The sequence below is a fragment of the Candoia aspera genome, chromosome 2 (assembly GCF_035149785.1).
Source record: "Candoia aspera isolate rCanAsp1 chromosome 2, rCanAsp1.hap2, whole genome shotgun sequence".
Lineage (NCBI taxonomy): Eukaryota > Metazoa > Chordata > Lepidosauria > Squamata > Boidae > Candoia > Candoia aspera.
In genome coordinates this window covers 97,236,189-97,256,571 of record NC_086154.1, presented here as the reverse complement: position 1 = coordinate 97,256,571, position 20,383 = coordinate 97,236,189, and the positions used below count along the sequence as shown (strand labels likewise).

At 37.6% G+C, this 20,383-nt stretch overlaps 1 protein-coding gene across 1 annotated transcript in view; it reads left to right on the top strand.

The window, feature by feature from the left end:
* CACNA1A (calcium voltage-gated channel subunit alpha1 A) overlaps positions 1–20,383 on the top strand; it is a 269,796-nt gene that overhangs the window by 230,731 nt on the left and 18,682 nt on the right. Inside the window, exons 38-43 of the mRNA XM_063292909.1 lie at positions 4,092–4,212; positions 4,987–5,094; positions 6,492–6,592; positions 7,647–7,756; positions 8,559–8,697; positions 12,121–12,234. Of these exons, the coding sequence (XP_063148979.1) occupies positions 4,092–4,212; positions 4,987–5,094; positions 6,492–6,592; positions 7,647–7,756; positions 8,559–8,697; positions 12,121–12,234 (693 nt within the window). The remainder of the gene's footprint in view (positions 1–4,091; positions 4,213–4,986; positions 5,095–6,491; positions 6,593–7,646; positions 7,757–8,558; positions 8,698–12,120; positions 12,235–20,383) is intronic.

Below are 20,383 nucleotides of genomic sequence, written 5' to 3'. Positions count from 1 at the left end.
CATGACAACTGCCAAATGAATATACAAAATTGCTTTAAACCAAGCAATGTTACTTCACTCATATTTCAGTTGTTTTCCAGCTGTGAACCTTCTGTCAGGTTCTAAGGGGATGCTACTGATTGAACTCAAAATCTTCCACTTGCAAATGTTTATTTTAATATTAAGCTATAGTGTGTCTGTCTAGAAATAACTTTTTTTTCTTATTTTTCTTTCTTATTTACTCATCTCTGTGTGGTTAAAAGTTCTGTGGGTGATGCATAGTAAAAACACAATTTGATACAAAATGTAACAATAAACAAATGAACTAAAATTAAAATTCTGTTAAAAACAGAAATTCTAAAAAATACTGTATGAGTAATACAATTCTTGAAACACTATGGAATATAACATAGGAAGATTAAATAACTGAGAGGATAAAAAGATTGCTAGTGCTGACTAGGTAGCAGAGTAAGGACTAGGGAAACATCTTTGTTGTAAGCTACCACTGTATTGAAAACAAACCCACCCATGTAACTACTTGCTACATTTCAGTGTATGAACACACTCAAAGCAATGCAAGTTATTAGCAGAAAGAGACACAGAAGAAGATATTCTTTTCTATCCCATCTTACACATCTTAAGAAGATACTGATCAAAAACAGAAAATTCAAATGCTTTTGAGGATAAAAGCTGCATTTACAGAAAACCTGCTCTTCCAATTGAGCGGTACTTCAAAGAGGAGGCACATATATCCATGTTTTGAAAATGCTACCATTATGTTCTCTTATCAAATATGGAGCTCTAAACCCAAATTGTAAAGGCTCAGAAGAGGAAATGAACACAATTACACTGCAGCTTGTGTCTCCCATCAATAAAAGGATCATGTTCTGGAAGACTAGTCTGAATACAACATGCAAATAGTTTCTGCAAACGTAGCTTTTGATAGAGCTTGAAGCATTAAAGTAGTTTTCAAATAAAGTTGGGCTCACAAGGCCAGAATTGCATAAATAGATCAATAAACAAGCCTGGCTTGTTATCTTTATACAAGGGGACAGAACAGCCTATATATTCAAGGCAAGTAGAGCAATTGGTTTCTATCCATAGGTTTATTATTTAGTGTCAACTGATTTATTCTGGGAATACTAGGTTAACATGATATGTGAAACTTAAGATAAGTTAGCTTTGAGTTAGAGACTTCAGTATCAAGAGGCACAGGTTCATTTCCTAGCTATACTATTTCCATATCTGCGCTTCTATTTCTCAGCTATACATCCTTTGAGTAAAAAAGATGTCCTAGATGGTATTACATCTACCTACAATAATCTCCCTCCCTCCTCTACAATTGTTTAGTTCCTCTGTTTATGCTTTCATCCCCTTATGATTAGTTGTCATTATGCATCCCTAGGTTCACTTATATGTGCCATTGGCTGTCCAGAAAACTACTGAGAGAGAATGATTCTGCAGATCCTTGACTGTGGGGGAAGGAATGAGAGTTTCTGAGTGCCTTATCTGACCTGATGGAGAATTGCTGCCTGTATCCATCCATCATTCCCCATTTTCTCTTCTGTGATTATTCCTTAGCATACAAACTTCCTTCTGTATCAAATAACGATCTTAGAGGCTCAGCCTCCTACAGAATTGGAGTCTACACATAACCTGGCATTCTCATATTCAGTAGCCTGCACACTCTGGCTGAGACAATTTGATGCTTTCATCTCCCTTAACTTACTAAACCATCTTTCTCCAATGCATGAGAATCTAAGCTGCTGTCCCTGTGCATTCTGTACCACAAAAATAAAAATCCACAAAAAAATTCAAAGTCAGTAAGCAGGAGCTGAAGATTGTATGAATGGAATTATTTATGCAAAGTACAAGTGTGTATGAATATCTATACATAATCTTGGCGGGGGTATGCTTTAGTGGGCATTGATATTATTTGGGCAAGCATAAAAATATATTTGGGATTTTCATGGAGTAGAGCAAAAAGGGCAAGGATGAAATTGGAAAAAAAGTTTATTAAATTGGAACAGAAGCAAGAAAAATAATTCACAACCTACTGCTACACCAAGGCCTTATCCATACATTTTTGATGGCAGAATGGGAATGCTTTAATGTGGTAATGTTGAGCGAAAGCTAATCATGTGAGTGGCAGCAGCAAGTTAGTGATTTTCCAATCCAGGACAGTACTGCTGGCCCTCAGATTAAAGCATTACTATTATAGGGAAATAATCATATAGCAGTTGCAGGAGTAACTCTTGTTAATGTAAATCCTGGAGACTGCAAACATTCTGGAACTAACTAGTGAGTAATTACTGAATCCTCCTGTGTTGTGTAGTTATTTGATTTTGGCTGCACAATAAAATTATAATTTCTACAACTATTCTAGATGAACTGCCAAAATATCTGAAGTTCCATCCCACAATCCTCAGAGAATTAATTTTCAAAATACAGTACAAAGGAATGATCTAAATGATGGGGTTGGGAACATTATTACCTCATCCTATCTAGAAAATGACTCACCATTCGCCTCCACACAAGACTTTGCATGTGGCCAGAAGCAAAGGATTATCTCTGACAGATTGGATTGAATTATATGACAGAACTGGAGCTGACACACCAGCTTGTAGCCTGTTGATGAACAGTTCAAAAATACAAAGGAATGTAAGGGAACAGGCAGCATTCTTAACAAATTACCAAAGAGGGAATACTGAATGCAGGAGCACAAAACCCTGGGTAAGCTTTTTTTCAGTAGGCCTCCAATGCAGGCTGGTCTTCAAGATCTACAGGTTTTCTGGACATGAGGTTCCTGAGGGATCTTCTGCTGAATGTGTCATCATCACTTGTATGTGTGCCTCCCACTTTCTCTCTTGCTTTCTTCCTTCCCTGTTTTGATCTTACCTATCATCATCCTGTGCACCTCTGTTCAGTGACATTTACTTAACAAACCCTCAAACCTGTTATTGTCTAACCCCCATTTCCATTAGTCCGCAGCCTATCTCAGCTAATGCACTAGCTAATCAAGCCCCACCCTGAGCATCTTGTGTGATCTCCAGCCCACAGCCTTGGCTCAGAGGAATGGCACATGGCCTATGATCTGCCAGTTTCATTTATTTCTTTTTTGCGTGAAGGACGCACCCATTTTTTGCACCAAGAGCCCACAGTCCGGATCTCTCCCTATAGATCAATCTATATCAGAGCTATGAATGAGTCTCAACATGTATTCTGTGAATGCCTTTACACTGTGCAGTGCTGTGATGCATGCTGCATGCTCCTTTTGCATGCTTCTAATCTTGCACATTTGAAAAAACTTGCTCTTGTTCAATGGTTGAGTGCATTCTCCTCGAACCCATCCCTTTACTGCTGCTGTTTGCTGCTATCTTGAAAAGATGGGACTTTGTGTTACTTTACAATTTTTACTTTAAAATACAGACAAAACATGAGCTCTCTGGGGAGAACTCTGTGGGAGCTGGAAGATAGAATTCATTTGAGAATGGAAGTAAGGCATCATGTGAAATCTAGTGGGGACACTGAATAGGATTCCTGAATTTTGTCAACAACTATGGGAATAGTCTAGAAGCCAGAGCTGTGACTGTATAATCTATATCAGATAACAAAGCAGCAGAATCTAGGGGTTAGAACAGGAATCTAAAAATTATTTCAACTCTGCTAAAGAAAAACATAATAGATTTTTAGAGAATAATAATCAGTAATCATTGTTCCCCCCAAAGGTTTTATAGTCTAACAGACAATCCTAGCCACATCAATGTGAGAGTAGGTTCCAATTATTTTTGTGGGATGAACTTCCAGGCAGCATGCCTTGGAGTTAATTGGACTTTTATATAATTATTATGTAGAATTTGTAACCAAATTTCCTAATGGCTGAGGCAAAATTTATAGCATCTGTGCATAGAAAATGTTGGGTGAAAGAAAATGAGGTAGAAGAATTGCAAGTATTTAATTAGTATGGATAATACATTTGAATAATAGAAACAACAGAGGGAAAAATCTCTGAGTTCAGAGTTCTCCCCAAGGCTTTTACATTCCTCCATGCATGACGAGCTGGAAAGTGAAGGAGGTCCTAGATTCACAGATTTCTGCTTGGATTTCTCCAGAGATTACTTCGTATGGACTTACCTGTGGCAGACGACAACACGGTCCATTTCAATTCTACCCTTATGGCATTGATCAGGACTGCCCTTGACATCAAGATTGCCAAAGGCAAGTGCCACTTCCGTAGACCCAGTTATTTTCCTGACAAATAAAACTATTTTGAAAAATGAGACTGAGTACAATATAAAGCTCATGTTCAGATACCAATACTAAAAGTATAAATGAGATGATGTTGGACACAAACACTGTTGTGACAGAAATAAAATGCCTTATACATAAAGGGGAAAGTGATGCAGAATAATTACTCTGGTTCTCTGATTACCCAACCATTGCAGTGTTAACAACAGCTACAGGAAGGCATGAGAGTGTTAGTTTTTTAAAAAAAAATACCTTCACACTGGGTACTATTAATTCATTTATTAATTAATGATTAATTACATGAGCTTTAAATGCCCTTTTTTCTTTGATTCCTAGATTTGATTTCTGTTGGGACTTTTTGTTTTAGTAATTTGCTTCAGTTTTTCTTCTTTTGTCACAGTGCATTCCTATGTCGCAATAAGATTTCTCCCTGCATTTAGAAAATTAGAACTATGAGGCAGAAAATGATGCTAGAATCCATCTCTGACTTGCCAGATGATTACAGAAATATTTTCAGATCAGGAACAATCAGATATGCTACTTTTCACCTGTAATTTGAAGTGTTATTGTTAAATGACTGAACATTTTTTAAAGGATAGTCTTATCAAATTTGAACATAAACTGTAATAGCATTTTTAAAAGCAAAATTAGAGTTAACACTGATAAACTGTAAATGTTTAACATTTCCATGGGAAGGACTAGAGTTCAGATGTCTAGCCATTTGTTATTTATTTCTCATTCCTGGTTTGCATCTTCCAGGGGGGGCTGACAAACAGCAGATGGATGCTGAGTTGAGAAAAGAGATGATGGCAATCTGGCCCAACCTATCCCAGAAAACTCTAGATCTTCTGGTCACCCCTCATAAATGTAAGAGCAACTTTTTGATCATTACTATCAGTGTCAACCTTATCCATGTCAACCCTATCTATCTACACCTTTCTGTCATTTTCTCAGTATACAAATACTACTTTATAATCCTACCAGAATAACTAAGAACACATGAGAAAATTATTTTAAGCAAAAATCCCTCAAGAACTTTTCAGAAAACTAATGAAAAATTTATTTTAAAAACAAGTTTCTAATTCAGTACTTTACCTTAGCTATTATAACCATTCCAGAGAGAACATAGGTGTAGTTCCATGTTTTCATCTATATCCTGGCTGTTTTTGGACTAAAAACACTCTTTATAAACCATTTTTAAGCCTTAAAAAACAGGATTTTTTAAAAGCCTTTTAACCATCAGTATCAGCTTTTGGATTCCTTTTCTTGAAATTCATTGCAACTTATTTCAGCTTTGTGATTATAGTCAATAAACTAAACAGATACTTACTTCCTTTTTCCAAAATTATTATTTCTAGCTAGCTAAGATGTTCCTTACCTTTTTAAATGTAAAATATTGTTCTAAGGCGCTGAGCAAGAGGTGTGTAATCCTAGAATTGGGGTGGGGGGCGTGCTTCTGGTTCAGGATGGCTCAAGTCACTACTTTCTCACTGAAATACTTCCTGTCCAGTCACACTATTTTCGTATGTATTTATGATGGAGAGAAGCCCTAAGTCATCACCTTAGATTGTGTCATACCCTTTCCTCTCCCCTGAGGAGGAATAGCAATATGGAACTTTAAAGCCCTCTGAAACATCTTCACTTGGGCTATAGTTCAACTTTTATTAGGTTGCAATATGAGAGAGATAGAAAAGAAGACTAAACTCTAAAATGCAGGAGTTTTCTGAAGGGCTTAGCGACTGATTTGCTTCTTGCTGATTTAGACAGAAACCTTACTCTGGAAGGAAACCAGGACTTTGTATGTTATATCAAAACATAAACTTGTTATAACAGATCAGAATATAAAGAAAGTCCTTGTCTGCTATCACTATTGCTGCCTCCTCCTCCTCCTCCTCTTCCTCTTCTTCTTCACCTTCACTTTCACCTTCAAATCAGTGTAGACTCCTGGCGACTGCCTGAACAAGTCCTTGCAGTTAACTGTTTCAGAAAAATAATTCCCACTAGATTCACCATACAAGGGCATATTGCACTATACCTCATTATATGATGGTTTATATTAGAAGTTTGAATTGCTGAACTTCCCTTCCCCCTCCAGAGGGCCATGGGGGTAGCAGGTGTAGTATCCTTGTATAGAACTAGTTGAGAGAATGCCTCTCTGGTCAGATATTTTGGGGCTAAAGACCAGAGAGCCGCCTATAGGCAGTACTAAGGAAGCACTCAGCTGGAGAACCATGTTTGATTTTTCTGTTTTTCTTACCCTTTAGCTACTGACTTGACAGTGGGGAAAATCTATGCAGCCATGATGATCATGGAATATTACCGCCAGAGTAAGGCTAAGAAGCTGCAGGCTATGCGGGAGGAGCAGGTACGTGAGGACTGTAAACGTCAAAAAATATCCCACTGCTCCCAAATCTGAAAATGTTGGTGAATGCTTTTTTTCTATGCTTTTGATTTACAGCAAATCATGTCTACCTTAAAATAATCTTAAGATTTTTTTAAAAAGATGATGTTTTTGTTTGGTGATTACTGCTAATTAATTCTTGTTACACGTGTGTTAGGGACTACAACTTGACCCACTGAATGCAGTTAATTCAGCATTTCTGGAGTACAACAAGTCTTGGACACATTCACAGCAGGCCATATTATGCTTCACAAAGTGCTATGGCCTGTCTAAAAAACTCCATCATTTTGTGTTTATGTGTGTGTGTGTGTGCGCAAATCCATATAATTTTACATTCTCCTTTAAATATACAGTATGTTGCTAGAAAGCCAAGAAACCCCAACAGTAAAGAATAGATGCACAATATAAAAATAATTTAAAAGTACCTGTTTTTTAAGTTCTTTGGCCAATCTTCTCAGCAGATGCATTACTTTCACTGTGTTGTAAGTGTGATTAATCAGAGCCATTCACAGAATAAAATATACTGTATATGCTTGGAAGCAGAGTCTTTGAAAATGACCCCAGCCAGTAATCTACTCCATGTACTTCATACTTTTTTTACAAATATTTTTTTACCTAAAAAGGTCTGAAGCAAAAGCAGAAATAAAAAGGATGTTCATTCCTTCAGATGTCATTATGAGAACTGATTTATAGGTATCAGACTGAATGACAATCAGACACTCAAGATAATAAGGAAGCAGTTGTCAAGTTTTTCCAGCATTTATTTGTTCATAGAAACAAATATAATAATAATAGTGGTTCCCTTTTTCCAACCTGTGAGCTAGATCTCATTAGAACTGTGAATTTTATATACTCAGGTTTATGAAGTTGGCAGGCTAATGGGGGGGGGAAATCGTTTGTTCTAACAGTTTTTCAAATGGTCTGAACTTTACTGAAGGAAAAGAGATGATCTGGTGATGTCTAGAAAATATCTCCAACTGTTTTAACATAAATATTTGTATCATCCTGTTCTCTTTAGAATCGGACACCACTTATGTTCCAGCGTATGGAACCACCTTCTCCATCCCAAGAAGGTGGCCAAGGACAGAATGCTCTTCCTTCCTCTCAACTGGATCAAGGAGGTGGAATGTGAGTCCTGGTTTATATAGGACAGTTCCATCTACACAGAAATTTAGAATACTTCAGATGAGGCACTTCACTGAACCGTTGCCATGTTCATTAGAAACTCAGTGGATGGTTAACTCACTGTCACTGGGAACAGGACCATAGTCAGTACATCTGTGCCCTACTTTGAGGGCAAAAGATTCCATCCATGACATCTTTAAAAAGGACTTGACAGATGACAGTATGAAATTCTGTAGAGACATGACCAATCACTGTAGGCCAGGGAATGGGAACTCTTTTGTGGCTGGGAGCTACATTTTCATTTTGTAATATTATTTAGCCTTCAAAAGCCACAAGGGGCATGGCAACTGACACAATATTATCACCACGGTTGTGTGACTATTAACATCAAGAAGCTCAGAGGTACACTTTTGTAGCCAATAAGGGTGGTCTGTTTTCCATTGGAAGGAAGTCTTGCTATGCCCCTCCCCAGTCTTCCAACCCTTTTTGTGAAGACGATATGATGGTACAATGCACTGGAGAAACCCTGCAGTGGATTGTTGGCCAGCTTGGCAGCAGCTAGAGTTGAACAGTGATCACTCTTCGTCTTCTAGACTAGCAAAAATATAGACAGACCCATGATAAAATTGCTGGGATATCTGCACAGACCTGGAAAAGTAAGGATAACTTAAAAGTGTTTTTTATTTAAACATGGGTTATAAATGCTTGGAGAGTGGACAGATTAATGGATTATGATTGTTCACACAGATTCATTAACAATTTGGAAGAGATATAGTTGGAATTTAACTTTTCTATCTATTTCCAGGTGTATACAGGAAGGAGGAATGAAGGAAAGTGAGTCATGGGTCACACAAAGAGCACAGGAGATGTTCCAAAAGACAGGAACCTGGAGCCCAGAACGGGGACGCTTAGAGGAAATACCCAATAGTCGAACCAATTCCCAGGTGGTTTGTATGCCAGCAAGGTGTTTGAACTGGCAGTTACCTACTGTATCTCTTTACTTTTCTTTTTCCTATCCCTGCCTGCCTATGCTTCTATAAAGGCAACTATAAAGCAGAATTTTTCAGAAAAGTAAACACTATGAAATGAGAAATTCTATATTCCATCAGTTCATAGGACCAAAAGGTAGAAATTCATTAAGCCAATATGGACTGAATATTTGTTCGAGTGACACGTAACCACAGTTTATTGCATCACCATTCTAACTGTTTTATGAAGCTTTGATAGTACAGTACAATAAGTGTATGTTGAGTTGCAAACTGTGTTTGTGGTGAAGGATTGGCAGACTATAGTCACTCAACTAATGATGTGTGAATTCATCTCCTTGTTTATGTGTTTTTTAAGAAAAAACAGGGCTCCAGAAATAATGCAAACCTTCACAATCACAACATTCAAATTGTGTGCATGTCACAAGTTTTATTCTGAGAAATTACATGTGCGTGTATATGTATATTTCACTGATAGTCATTATCGCTTGCTTGAGGTAATAAGGCAGTACTATCCTCTAGTCATAATTTACTATCTATTTCCAGTCATTTGTATTAATGTATCTTGTTCAGTACAGTCAAAGTTCTATAGTAATGTGTAGTGGCTGATCAGCCCAAAGGGAAATGTATTAACAGTTGCAAGATACTGTACATTTGGTAATAGTGACTATTCTTGATATAATGACACCGATTCACCTCTTGTGCTAAAGTGATTTCATAGCCAATACTCTCTATTAATGCATCACCCCACATATGTGTTACTGATTGCTTATATCTGGGGGAGAAGGGGCAGCACTGAGTTGTTATTAATAACAAGAGATTATTGAAACATCCTCAAAATAGAATAGCTTCACAATTATTTTATTGTACATTTTCTGTGAAGAATCTGGTAGTGGCCTTAGGCTGTGAACTTACGGATCTAGGAGATTGCTTCCAAATTGGGCTTTTATTCTACAGTTGCTCTACTTGTCACACCTCTCCTGGCTAACATGAAAAGTACTGCAGGAATATATTTCCTTGGATATGAAGGCTGAGATAAATATCAAAATTATGAAGCCATTAGAAACAAATTCAGTGGCTGCTGCATATTATATGTATAGGACTAGAAGCACATCTCTTTTGGGCAGGAGATACAGTTTCCATTTGTTCCTTGCTTTGGTAATGGCCTGATCTAATAACAGATTGTTTACTCTTGACTATGTGAAAACTAACTTTCACCACTACCTTGTTTATAAAATTTTAATGCAGGAGGAAAGCAGACAACACCAGCTTTTATGTATATAGTTATTCATTTGTCATATATATAGAAGCTAAATAGCATTTTTTTTCAATGTGAACAATACTACTATTGAATAAAAGAAACCTAACCTTCTTTATATAAAAAAGTACTACATGGTAATAAAAGAATAAAGGAAAAGGAAACCCTATATCAAACTAGCTAAACAAAGAAAACTAAAAACTTGGGGGGGGAAATCCTACCTACCTAAATATATATTTGAAAAAAAATACTTAAAAGAAGAAAAAAGTGTATTATATATTTTTCTTCACTTTCTAAACAACAAATCCAGATATTGTAGAAATGTTTTGTCCAATCTTGCTTCATCTTCAGTACAAAGCAAATTCAAAGGCTGAAAGGTTGTTAAAATAATTTTTATTTTATTAAACTTCAAAAATATTACAATTAACATTTCTTTTTTAAAATATAGTACTTTGTGATCTTTTATATAACAAAAATACCTATATAATAACTATATTACTATTATCATTTAAAAGAAATCTAATCTGTTATATAAACACATCCAGCGTTAAAATATTTTGCTCCATTCTGTGTTAGTAAATCAAATTTAAGTGTTCATCTCCTTTAATTGTAATCTTTAGTTCTTTCTGGTTCCATCTAGTGTCCAACATTCAAATTCCCATCCTACCATGTTTTCTTTTAAGAATTCAAAACAACAACATTTTCCTATGGGAAGGATTCTTATGATTAATTTCAAAATCTTATTTCACCTGTCTTTTACCTGCATGACCAATTTTGAACTGTACTTATCCATTAAACTGGATATTTTACTGGGGAAAGTAATAGCTGTTGGACAATTATATACAAACCCAATTCTCTCTACAATCTTCTGAACTTTCTTGTTGACTGGCATAATATTGGACTTACTCCAGTTTTTTGCATACTTAGAATATTTACCATATAACTGTGCCACTTCTACAAATTTACATAAAGATAATTGGTAATCACTGCAAAAAACCCCAAAATATAATCTGCATAAAATAATGTATTTTGTTCATATTCAGCTAAGCTCATTCCCTTAATTTCATTAGTTTGTATTATTAGGCGTATCAGAGTTTCCAACACAAAATTAAAAATTAAAGGAGTTGAGGAACATTCCTGATGAGTTCCATGTTGCATTTTAATTACTAGTGAAATAACCATATTAATAGTTATGTGAGTAGATGGATTAAGGTAATAAATTATAATAAAAGAAATTCAGCAGGAAATCTAAATGTCTGCAACACTTGGACAAAAGTTTGATTTGAACCATATAAAAAGCATTTTCCATCCGAAGTAGCTAGCAGTATAAATGTGTATCAGCAGACAAAGCTATTATATCAAATGGAAGCCATATATTATCTGAAGCTTGATGCCCTTTCACATAACCAGATTATACAGAATGAGTTATTGCAAGTAATAACTACTGAAATCTTACCAGTGTAGCTGCAAAATCTTAGCATCAACATTTAACATAGATCAGATGAGGTACACAGATAGGATCCATACCAGACTTCAAAATTACAGTGATGTAAGCTTCATATATAAAACTGGCTGGGCTTTATTTTCATAAGACACATGAAATATCTCCAGATGTATAGAAGATACTTCTTAATTTTTTTTAGAACAGTCTGTGGATATCCCATTTAGTCCAAAGGCCTTTCCAGATGTTATCATATCAATAGAATATAGAGTACCTATATTGCTTATATATATTGCTTATATATGTTCTAGCGCTGAAGCACTTTGGGGATAATTTTTGCTTGTACCAATAAGCTTCAAGAATATATCAATGTTTTGGTTTTGTCATTTTGGTTATGTTCCTTGGGACATAGAGATGCATGTATTGGAACCAAATGTACATTCCCTCTGACTTTGGGTGGAAAGCTTTGTAAGAGCTAGAAAACAATGAAATTCACTGTGCTAGAAAAAGCACTTAAATTGTTTAGCAATAACTAAGTAATTTTTTTTTAATTTCTAGTATCTCTTCATCTTTGCAGTTTGTTTCTGTTTCTCCCAATTTCCCCAACTGTTGAAAAGAATAACATTTCTTCTATCTGGTTTCTTATGACTTCTGATCCTAATGTCTTCCTTGTCTAATTAAGTCTGTAGAGATGCGGGAGATGGCAAAAGATGGCTACTCAGATAGTGACCATTACTTACCCATGGAGGGTCATGGACGGGCTGCCTCCATGCCACGATTGCCTGCTGAAAACCAGGTGAGCGTTTTTTTTTTTTAATTTGGCCCTGTTTGAACTCGAGAGCTATGGTAACTTCCTCATCTCAGCATCCTCTTGTTTCTAGGATAGCATCTTCCCTCATTCTCTTTGACAACTATCCCTTCACACAAGGAGACAGTGATGTTAGGGCCTGTACTGATGCAAAATGAAAGAATGTTTCAATCTTTCCTGTTCTGTTCTACAGATAAGGACTGCACAATCTTTCCAGGAATTATTATGCTGTGAAGGCTTTGCTTTCACATCAGAAATGAAATGAAAACACCTTTCTAGCTCTGGGCCAAATAACTGTTTCACAAAAGACAATCAACATCATATGTTACTCATATCCAAAAAAGGGTAGGGTTACTTTCAATATGATATTTCATTTAAATTACACTTGAAAAGCAGATGATATCATACCATAAATATCATATTGAAAACGATTTCTTCTGATTTTTTGTAATAATTAGTGATCCATTTACCCATTTAGAAAGGGGTACATGAAATACCCCTTTCTAAATGGGTAAATGGGGGATGCGGTGGCGCTGCGGGTTAAACCGCTGAGCTGCTGAGCTTGTCGATTGGAAGGTCGGCAGTTGGAATCCGCATGACGGGGTGAACTCCCGTTGCTAGTCCCAGCTCCTGCCAACCTAGCGGTTCAAAAACATGCAAATGTGAGTAGATTAATAGGTACCGCTTTGGCGGGCAGTTAACAGCATTCTGTTTAGTCATGCCGGCCACATGACCACAGAGGAAGTGTCTACGGACAAACGCCAGCTCTTTGGCTTTGAAACGGAGATGAGCATCGCCCCCTAGAGTCAGACACGACTGGACTTAATGTCAAGGGAAACCTTTACCTTTACCTACATGAAATACACTGGCCATTACACAGCACAGCATCTATTATCTTTTAGGATTCTCCATCCCACTTAATCATAGGCAGCACACTGGAAAAGTAAGAGGGTTGAGGGGCAGGGTATAGGTTGTTTTTCTCCATTCTGTGACTGAAGATGTCCAAATATCAATGCTTCTTTTTCATGACTTCAGCCTTGGACTCCACCCCTCATCTTAATTTCATTAAATTCATAGAAGATGCTTATTTCTCCTAAGCTAGAGGCTTTGTGGTGTTGCAGCATAGATGTAAGCTTTTCTGAAAATATCACTGAAAGAGTGCCTTACATGCATCAGAAGTTAACTCTACCCTGATGTATTTATCCACAGATGATGGAAAAACTAACATGCACTCCTGTTAATATCACAGAGTCAGCATTCCCTTATATTCTTAGTGCTACCACTGCCTGCAACTCTACTCCACTCCCAGTATACTGAGATTTTATCAATTACCTTAGGCAGGGAAGTTCTTGGATCCTTTTACAGCCTTCTGTTCTTAAGCTGGTGATCAATGTAAAAGGACCAAGCAACCCAGAAGGTCCAGCAGTGATAGAAATGAATGTTTATTCTCAGTCCTGGCAAACAGAATGGCACGATGAGAGGAAGTATAGATCTGCAGGCACTTTGCCCTGCCTGCACTCCAAGCTACTGTTGCCTGTCCAACTAAGTATCACTATGATGCCTTAACAGTCTGCAGGCACTGAGAAGTTGGTACACATTGCTTTCAATTTGCATCAGTAACTAGTGCTCAGAAGTAGGTAACATTTACTCCAAACCATATATGTAAGCTCTCTAGTAGCAGACTAAGCTTGTATTGTAGCCAAGAATTAAAACATAAAGGGATGGGGACAAGCTGTGTCTCTTAAGAAATATATAAAAAATTACTAACTGAATAAAATAAAGAAACAAATCCTACTTCAATAGATATTAGTGCAATCCAAGGGAAAAAAATGGCAAACCTCCATCAGGAGAAGAATAAGGGAGTTTATATGTTTATTATCTCCTGCCTTCTATCCAGGAGCTCAAGGCAGCATTCACAATACTCCTTTCTCCTATTTTCTCAAAAGAGTCCTTGTGGGCTGCCTTTTTCTTTTTCACTTTTATCTAATGTCCAATGAAGCTTCCTACAACACCTGGGAACTTCAAATTAGTTTTCCCTTGGTTCATATACCTGCTCCACTGCTGCCCCATGATGGTTTCACACATGTTCAACGCCTCGGGAATAATCACTTTTTGTTGCCTTTGGTATCCTTGGTTGGATGCACAAATTCTACTATAATGGTGCTGTGGGCAAAATAGAAATTTATTTTATTCTGTTGGTTTGTAGAGGGTTGTTTTGGTATGCTAGACATGTCCCTCTCTCTGCATCTCTAATGGTGAGTGGAGGAAAAACCTAAAGCTGTCAGAAAGCTGTCAAGTTTGAGCAGCTACCTCGGTATGGCCTGTCACAGCACAGCTCCTATCAAAGTAAAGGCTCTCAGCAGCTACTGTCCAGCTAACAATGTTCTCTTCCTGATCTGGCATGCAGCATGTATTATAGTAGCAAATTTTGTAGGACTATGGGATGTAATCTCAGCAATCAGTGTTGTGCTAGATTGGGGGGTGAGCGGGTGGAACGATGAGCTTGAGTGTGGGGGCTCTTTTGCTAAGCATGTGCCAAGCAGCAGTCGCTCTGAGCATGCTCTGCTATGTAGAAGCATTTACTGTTGTACCAACAGGCTAAGCATCTTCATGTTTCTGTGTATATATGTGCAAGTGAGAGCTTGGGCATACTGTGATTTGAAGAAATTGCACAAAGTAAGTGTACCATCTGCAACATTTCCTGCACAACTACACTTCTCTCTTCTGGCAGCAGGGCCTATATCTTAATTTCCAAGAATCTCAAGAGTCAGAATTTGGTGAAAACTTCAGCTACGGCAACCTAAGTACAACACTGACCTTGCCTTTATGGCACAAACATAATGGTCCTACAACAGTCTTCCCCAACCAGATACTCTCCAGATGTTTTAAAATCCGGACTATGATTCACATGATCCCTAGTCATCATACCTACTGATCATACTGGCTGAATATAACAGGAATTATTGCCCAATACATCTGATATGCACAGAGGTGTTCACAGTATTCAACAGCTTCATCAAAATGACAAAACAAGAGTCACAATGTTGCCATGCAAGCTCCTCCCCTTACATATGTGCTTGTGACATCACAACACAGATACCAAAGGAAAGGACCTTGCATCACAATGACACGGCACTTGTGTCATCATTTGCCCACTCCTGCAGTTGCCTTTGATATGTACTAGAATGGTAAAGGTTTCTCTCCATGATAACAAAAGAAAGTTATCTTGGGCAAACTGCATTTTAATTTAAAATGTCCATTGGTCCTCCGTATTCTCAGCAGAAGGTACCTCACTAACAGTAGTACTGCATTTTCAAGAAAATACTGTACAGGACAAAAAGTTAATGCTTTGATTCAGTACTGGTGCTGGATCAATAATTCCTGCAGTGTAGTCTGATCCAGCAGCAGTCTAACCAGCTCCTAGAGGAAAGTGGTGCTTTCTACACAGCCTAATCATGGGAACTATGGTGCAAAACAAGGGGTTCTGTTTGTAAGGAACGCAGCAAATGGTGTTGATTCTCCTTTACCCTTTTGCATGAGCTTTGCTTCTGATCACCAAATCTCAAAGAGACAGCATTAAGGGACAGAGGGATGAATTTGCTAAACGTTGCACAGTGACAGCTCAAAGTAAGGCCCAGCCAAGACACCTTAGGCAAGCCTTCTGTCTCTTTCCTCACTTGAAAGGGAGGAACTGACCAATAAGAAGAAGTGGAATGGAGGAAAGTCTGTCAGCTTCCTTTGAAATATGCTACAGTCTCCCAGTTCTTTCTCTTATCGCTATAGCTTATCTGTCCAAGCAAAAAACAGAATTCTGCTACTTATACTTGTATTCTGTAGACATATTTGAAGATACATAGTCCTTTATGTGTGCATCATTTGAGGCAGGCCACAGCGTTTCTAAGCAAATGTAATACTCTGTGATAACCACCACACTGCCTGTATTTGAACTTCCCCAGTTTGGTAATTCTATTTCATTAATAACACATTCATGTACATATTTTCCTTGCCCAGTGCTGTCATTAGAGTTCTTGTCCATTTGGTAGTGCTGCCTTTTCTCTTACTTCATTGCTTCAACAAACAATAAGAACTCTATGATAGCCCTGTCCTTTGTCTGGCTGAGATAAATCCTGGACATTGCTATAGAATTGTTACTGCTGCTATTGCTCTTTTTGTAAGAATTAAAGGAAAATAAATAGTTACTGCAGGTAAATACTTATCCAGCATCAAATATATAATTTAGTGTAGACTCATCATTTAGTTCTGTTGAACTGACTCTTTGTAAACAATCCCATGATAGTGCCCATACAAAAACTATGTCTTGAAAGGGCTGATGGTAATCAAATGAATATAATTTTAGATTCCTGACAAGTTTCTATTACTATCTTATTTAAATCATTTATCCCAACTTCTGCCCCATGGAGTACCCTTGGTGACTGCATTTATAAATTCTCTCCATAGACATAGATCATTAGATGTAACATTACTTTTCTGTTCCAAATTGGGTAGCTTTGGAAGTGTTCCACTGAAGGCACAATTTACATTGGGTGTTCTGTTTGCAGCTGGGCTTACTTCAGTGCCCTCTGGAACACAATCTGGCAGACAAGAAGATGAGGAGATACTTGCCCCAATATTTCTTTCACTATTTCAACTTCAGAATAATAGTAGAGACTGGAGGACTCAAGAAGCCCTTGCGTATGTTCTTCCTAGCTTCATTTTTGTAGGTCTTTGAAATAATTCAAACTATATTAGGGAAGTGTTACAAGTTGATAGGGATATTTCTTTAAGAGGTGGCTACAGATAAGCCCTCAAGAGACTATATTCTTTTAATGGTCTTAAGTTGCTCTAGAACATCATTTTGTCTTTGGCATGTTGGGATGATGCCATCTTAATACTTTCTATGAGGGGGAGAGTTTCTTTAATTTTGTCACTTCAAAGTGGTCACTTCAAAGCTGAAAATGAGCTTCAAGTCTTTCTACATACAGTATAACAATTCCCAGCTCAGGAAAGTTTAATTCATCTCTCTGAAAGCTTGTGAAAGCCTCCAGTTTTCTAGTTCTAAATATGCAAAATAAAGCATTCTGAAAAATCCACTTAATGAAAATATTTATGAGGGCACTTCCACTGTCAAGCTAGTAGAAAAAACAGGGATGATTAATTAAAATGCAATTACCAATGAAGAAGATAAAAGCATATATTTGCTGTTTTCTTGGCTTTGTGACCATCTGGAAGAAATCTCATTCTTAAATTTCTTCCTATTTTATACCATCACCACCTCTGCTCATACTCTGAAGGGCTGTCTTGGCCAAAAAGCAAACTCAACGATCACTAGATCACTTGGTCACAGTCTTTTCTACCATGGCAAGTTTTTTTTTTTCAAATTATGCTATAATGATGGTGCTAAAATCTGCATCTATATAGTAAAACTAGCATAAACACATCTTTATGCAAATGTGTATGTATCTTTATTTCTCCTTTTTGAAGGAGGGGTTTATGCAGGTGCTACTTTGTGTAGGTTTAGTAACCAGTTCTGATAGACAAGACAATCTTTCTGTTGGTTAGAGGCAACTCAAGAATTGGGTTATACAAAAAATACCCATGGCAGCAGACCCTACCAACCTTGCCTACTAGATAAACAAAGCAGCATAATCATTCATATTTTACTTATTAGTCTCCTTCCACCAAACTGTGGCTCTTTCATCAGTCTATCAATATTTTTAGTGTTCTCATTAGATCTGAGAGACAGGATACAAATAATATTTCAAATCCAAAGTAGTACAGTATATATGCAATGGATTTCCCTAGCTTTAATTTTTCAACATTTTTCTGTTTCCAATTTTATAAATATTCTTCATTTTTCCATTGACCAAGCCCTACTTACAGATTCTTCTGTAGTTCCTTCTGCTTCTCTTGGGTTGGACTGTATTCAAACTATGGGCTGGAGTATTTGTCCGTGTTTGGTTTGTGCGTAATGCTGCAGCTTTTAACAGTGGCTGACGGTTCCAATGGCTGGGGCTTGTTGCGGCATGTTTGGGGGAAGATATGGGGCCTTGCTGTTATCTCTGCTGCTCTGCTCAGCTCAGCTCAGCTCAACTCATCCCTTCTAAGAACTGCCTGTTCCTTGGTGGTGTTGTCCAACTTTGTCAGTTTTGGTTGAAATAACCAAAGGAGGAGATGAGTTTCCAGCACTGGGCTGGACCGGTCTTTTGCATAAATATCTGACATTAACTTGACTATTCTCTCCTTACACTCCCCCCCTCATCCCTTTACTATATTTTGTTCCTCCTCCCTTCCCCTTGGTCCTATACCTCCTTTTGCTTTTATATTTATTTCCTTCTCTCTCTTTCTTTTCCGTTTCTGTGTGCACCGTCTTGTATGGCTGCGACAGAGGAGGAAGGCGCGACCGCGAGGGAATAATCTCAGTGTATGTACTGCAGCCTGGGCTCCTGGCTCTGTGCGCTCGCTGCCTCCAGTTCCCTTCCCTTGGGCTCCTCAAAGTAGCAAGCTGCCAACTTTGTGTCCATCTAGTCTTACACACACCTTTCTTTTCTACACTTTCAACCTGAAGCCCACATGGTGACTTTCCCCATTGTTTTTGCTACATTAAGTGCTGTATGGGCACATCTTTCTCTCCAGTCCATGTTTCTGTTGTCCTTGTGTCTACACAGGCTTTCTCATCATCAGTTACTATCTTATCTGTTCCTTCCCTCTTCCATTCTCTCTGCTTTTAACCATGCTCATTATTCAATTCCTGCCTCTGTTGTTTGCCAAGCTAGTTTCAGTGGTCCCTAAATAATTCTCTAAACTCTCTAGCTCAATGGCAAATGAGTTTTTGGTCACTGCTGTACTTTAATGGAAACTTGCTATTGGGCAAGGGAGCTTCTAAGCCAGTTCAAGTTTTTGTTTTGTTTAGTTTATTGTGGCTGATCTGCAGATAGCTCCAGCTTATCCTGCAATACTTCAGGTATCCTGACCAAGGTTCTGTTCTTTCCTCAACTTGCTACCTCCTTAGAAGGCATGAACAAACCAATAATTCTACCAGCCAGATTTTCCTCCCCTTATGAATAACCTTACTAGTGACCAGCTTGTGGCATCTTAAAGATTTTATAGTCCAGAACTCACTTCATGACACACATCTTCAGTTGGCAGTAGTAACACAATCACATACATGTCTGCACAGCAGTAAGGTACACTAAATCCACTTTTCCAAAAAATTACCCCAATAAATCCCCTGGAACTTCTTTTTCAGTGGATATCCATATGATTTCACTGTATTCAACTTTAAGGTGCCATAAGATGCCCTTTTATTTATTTTTGTCCCTTAGATGCCCTGTCAGCTCTTACCATTTTCTCTGTTTTGATTTGGAGAAGAAAGAGTTATACCTCAAAAAAAACCTATTCTCTCTTCTCACATTTTTCCAATAAACCCTGGATCCTAGATCTAACATTCTCATTTCCTTCTTCTGCAAGATGATTAGCTGTGCATTTGTAGTTGAGGAATCAGAAGTGCATTTAGCCAGGCCTTCCAGAACACTCTGTTGTACTCAGTCACCAGGCCAGACTTTGCTTCTTCACAGCAATAGCTCTAGATGCAAAAGTGAGAGCATTTAGGTATAATGAAAGTTTCCCTTGCTTTCTATAACAATGATGGGACATGGAAGACAGAACTGCCAAAGAAAATGAAGATGCAGCATTTACTTTTTGATCTCTCTTTCTCATGTGTAAACTATGCAGTTGATGCTTGACTTACATTGCCTTGACTTGGTGAATTGACAGGTATATAGATATGACATGACCACTAAACATCAGACCCCAAAATAATTCTGGGCAGTGAATCCATAGATCGAGTTCTTCCAACTAATTTTATTCCTTATTACTATGACTTTAATGCAAAAGAAATGCTACAGCATCCCTGACATACAGGTACCAAATATCATACTACCAGGGGCAAGACAAGTTTACTTGAACATTTTCTTCAGGTGAGTGTAGGATGGATAGCATGCCTATTCTAATTCAAGAACCATAAGCTATTCTATAAGTAACCATAACCAACTGCAGAAAAGAACAATTGGGTATAAAATAACAGTTTTACAGTGACTTCAAGATGAGATTATATATTATAGCATGCATATTAAAAATA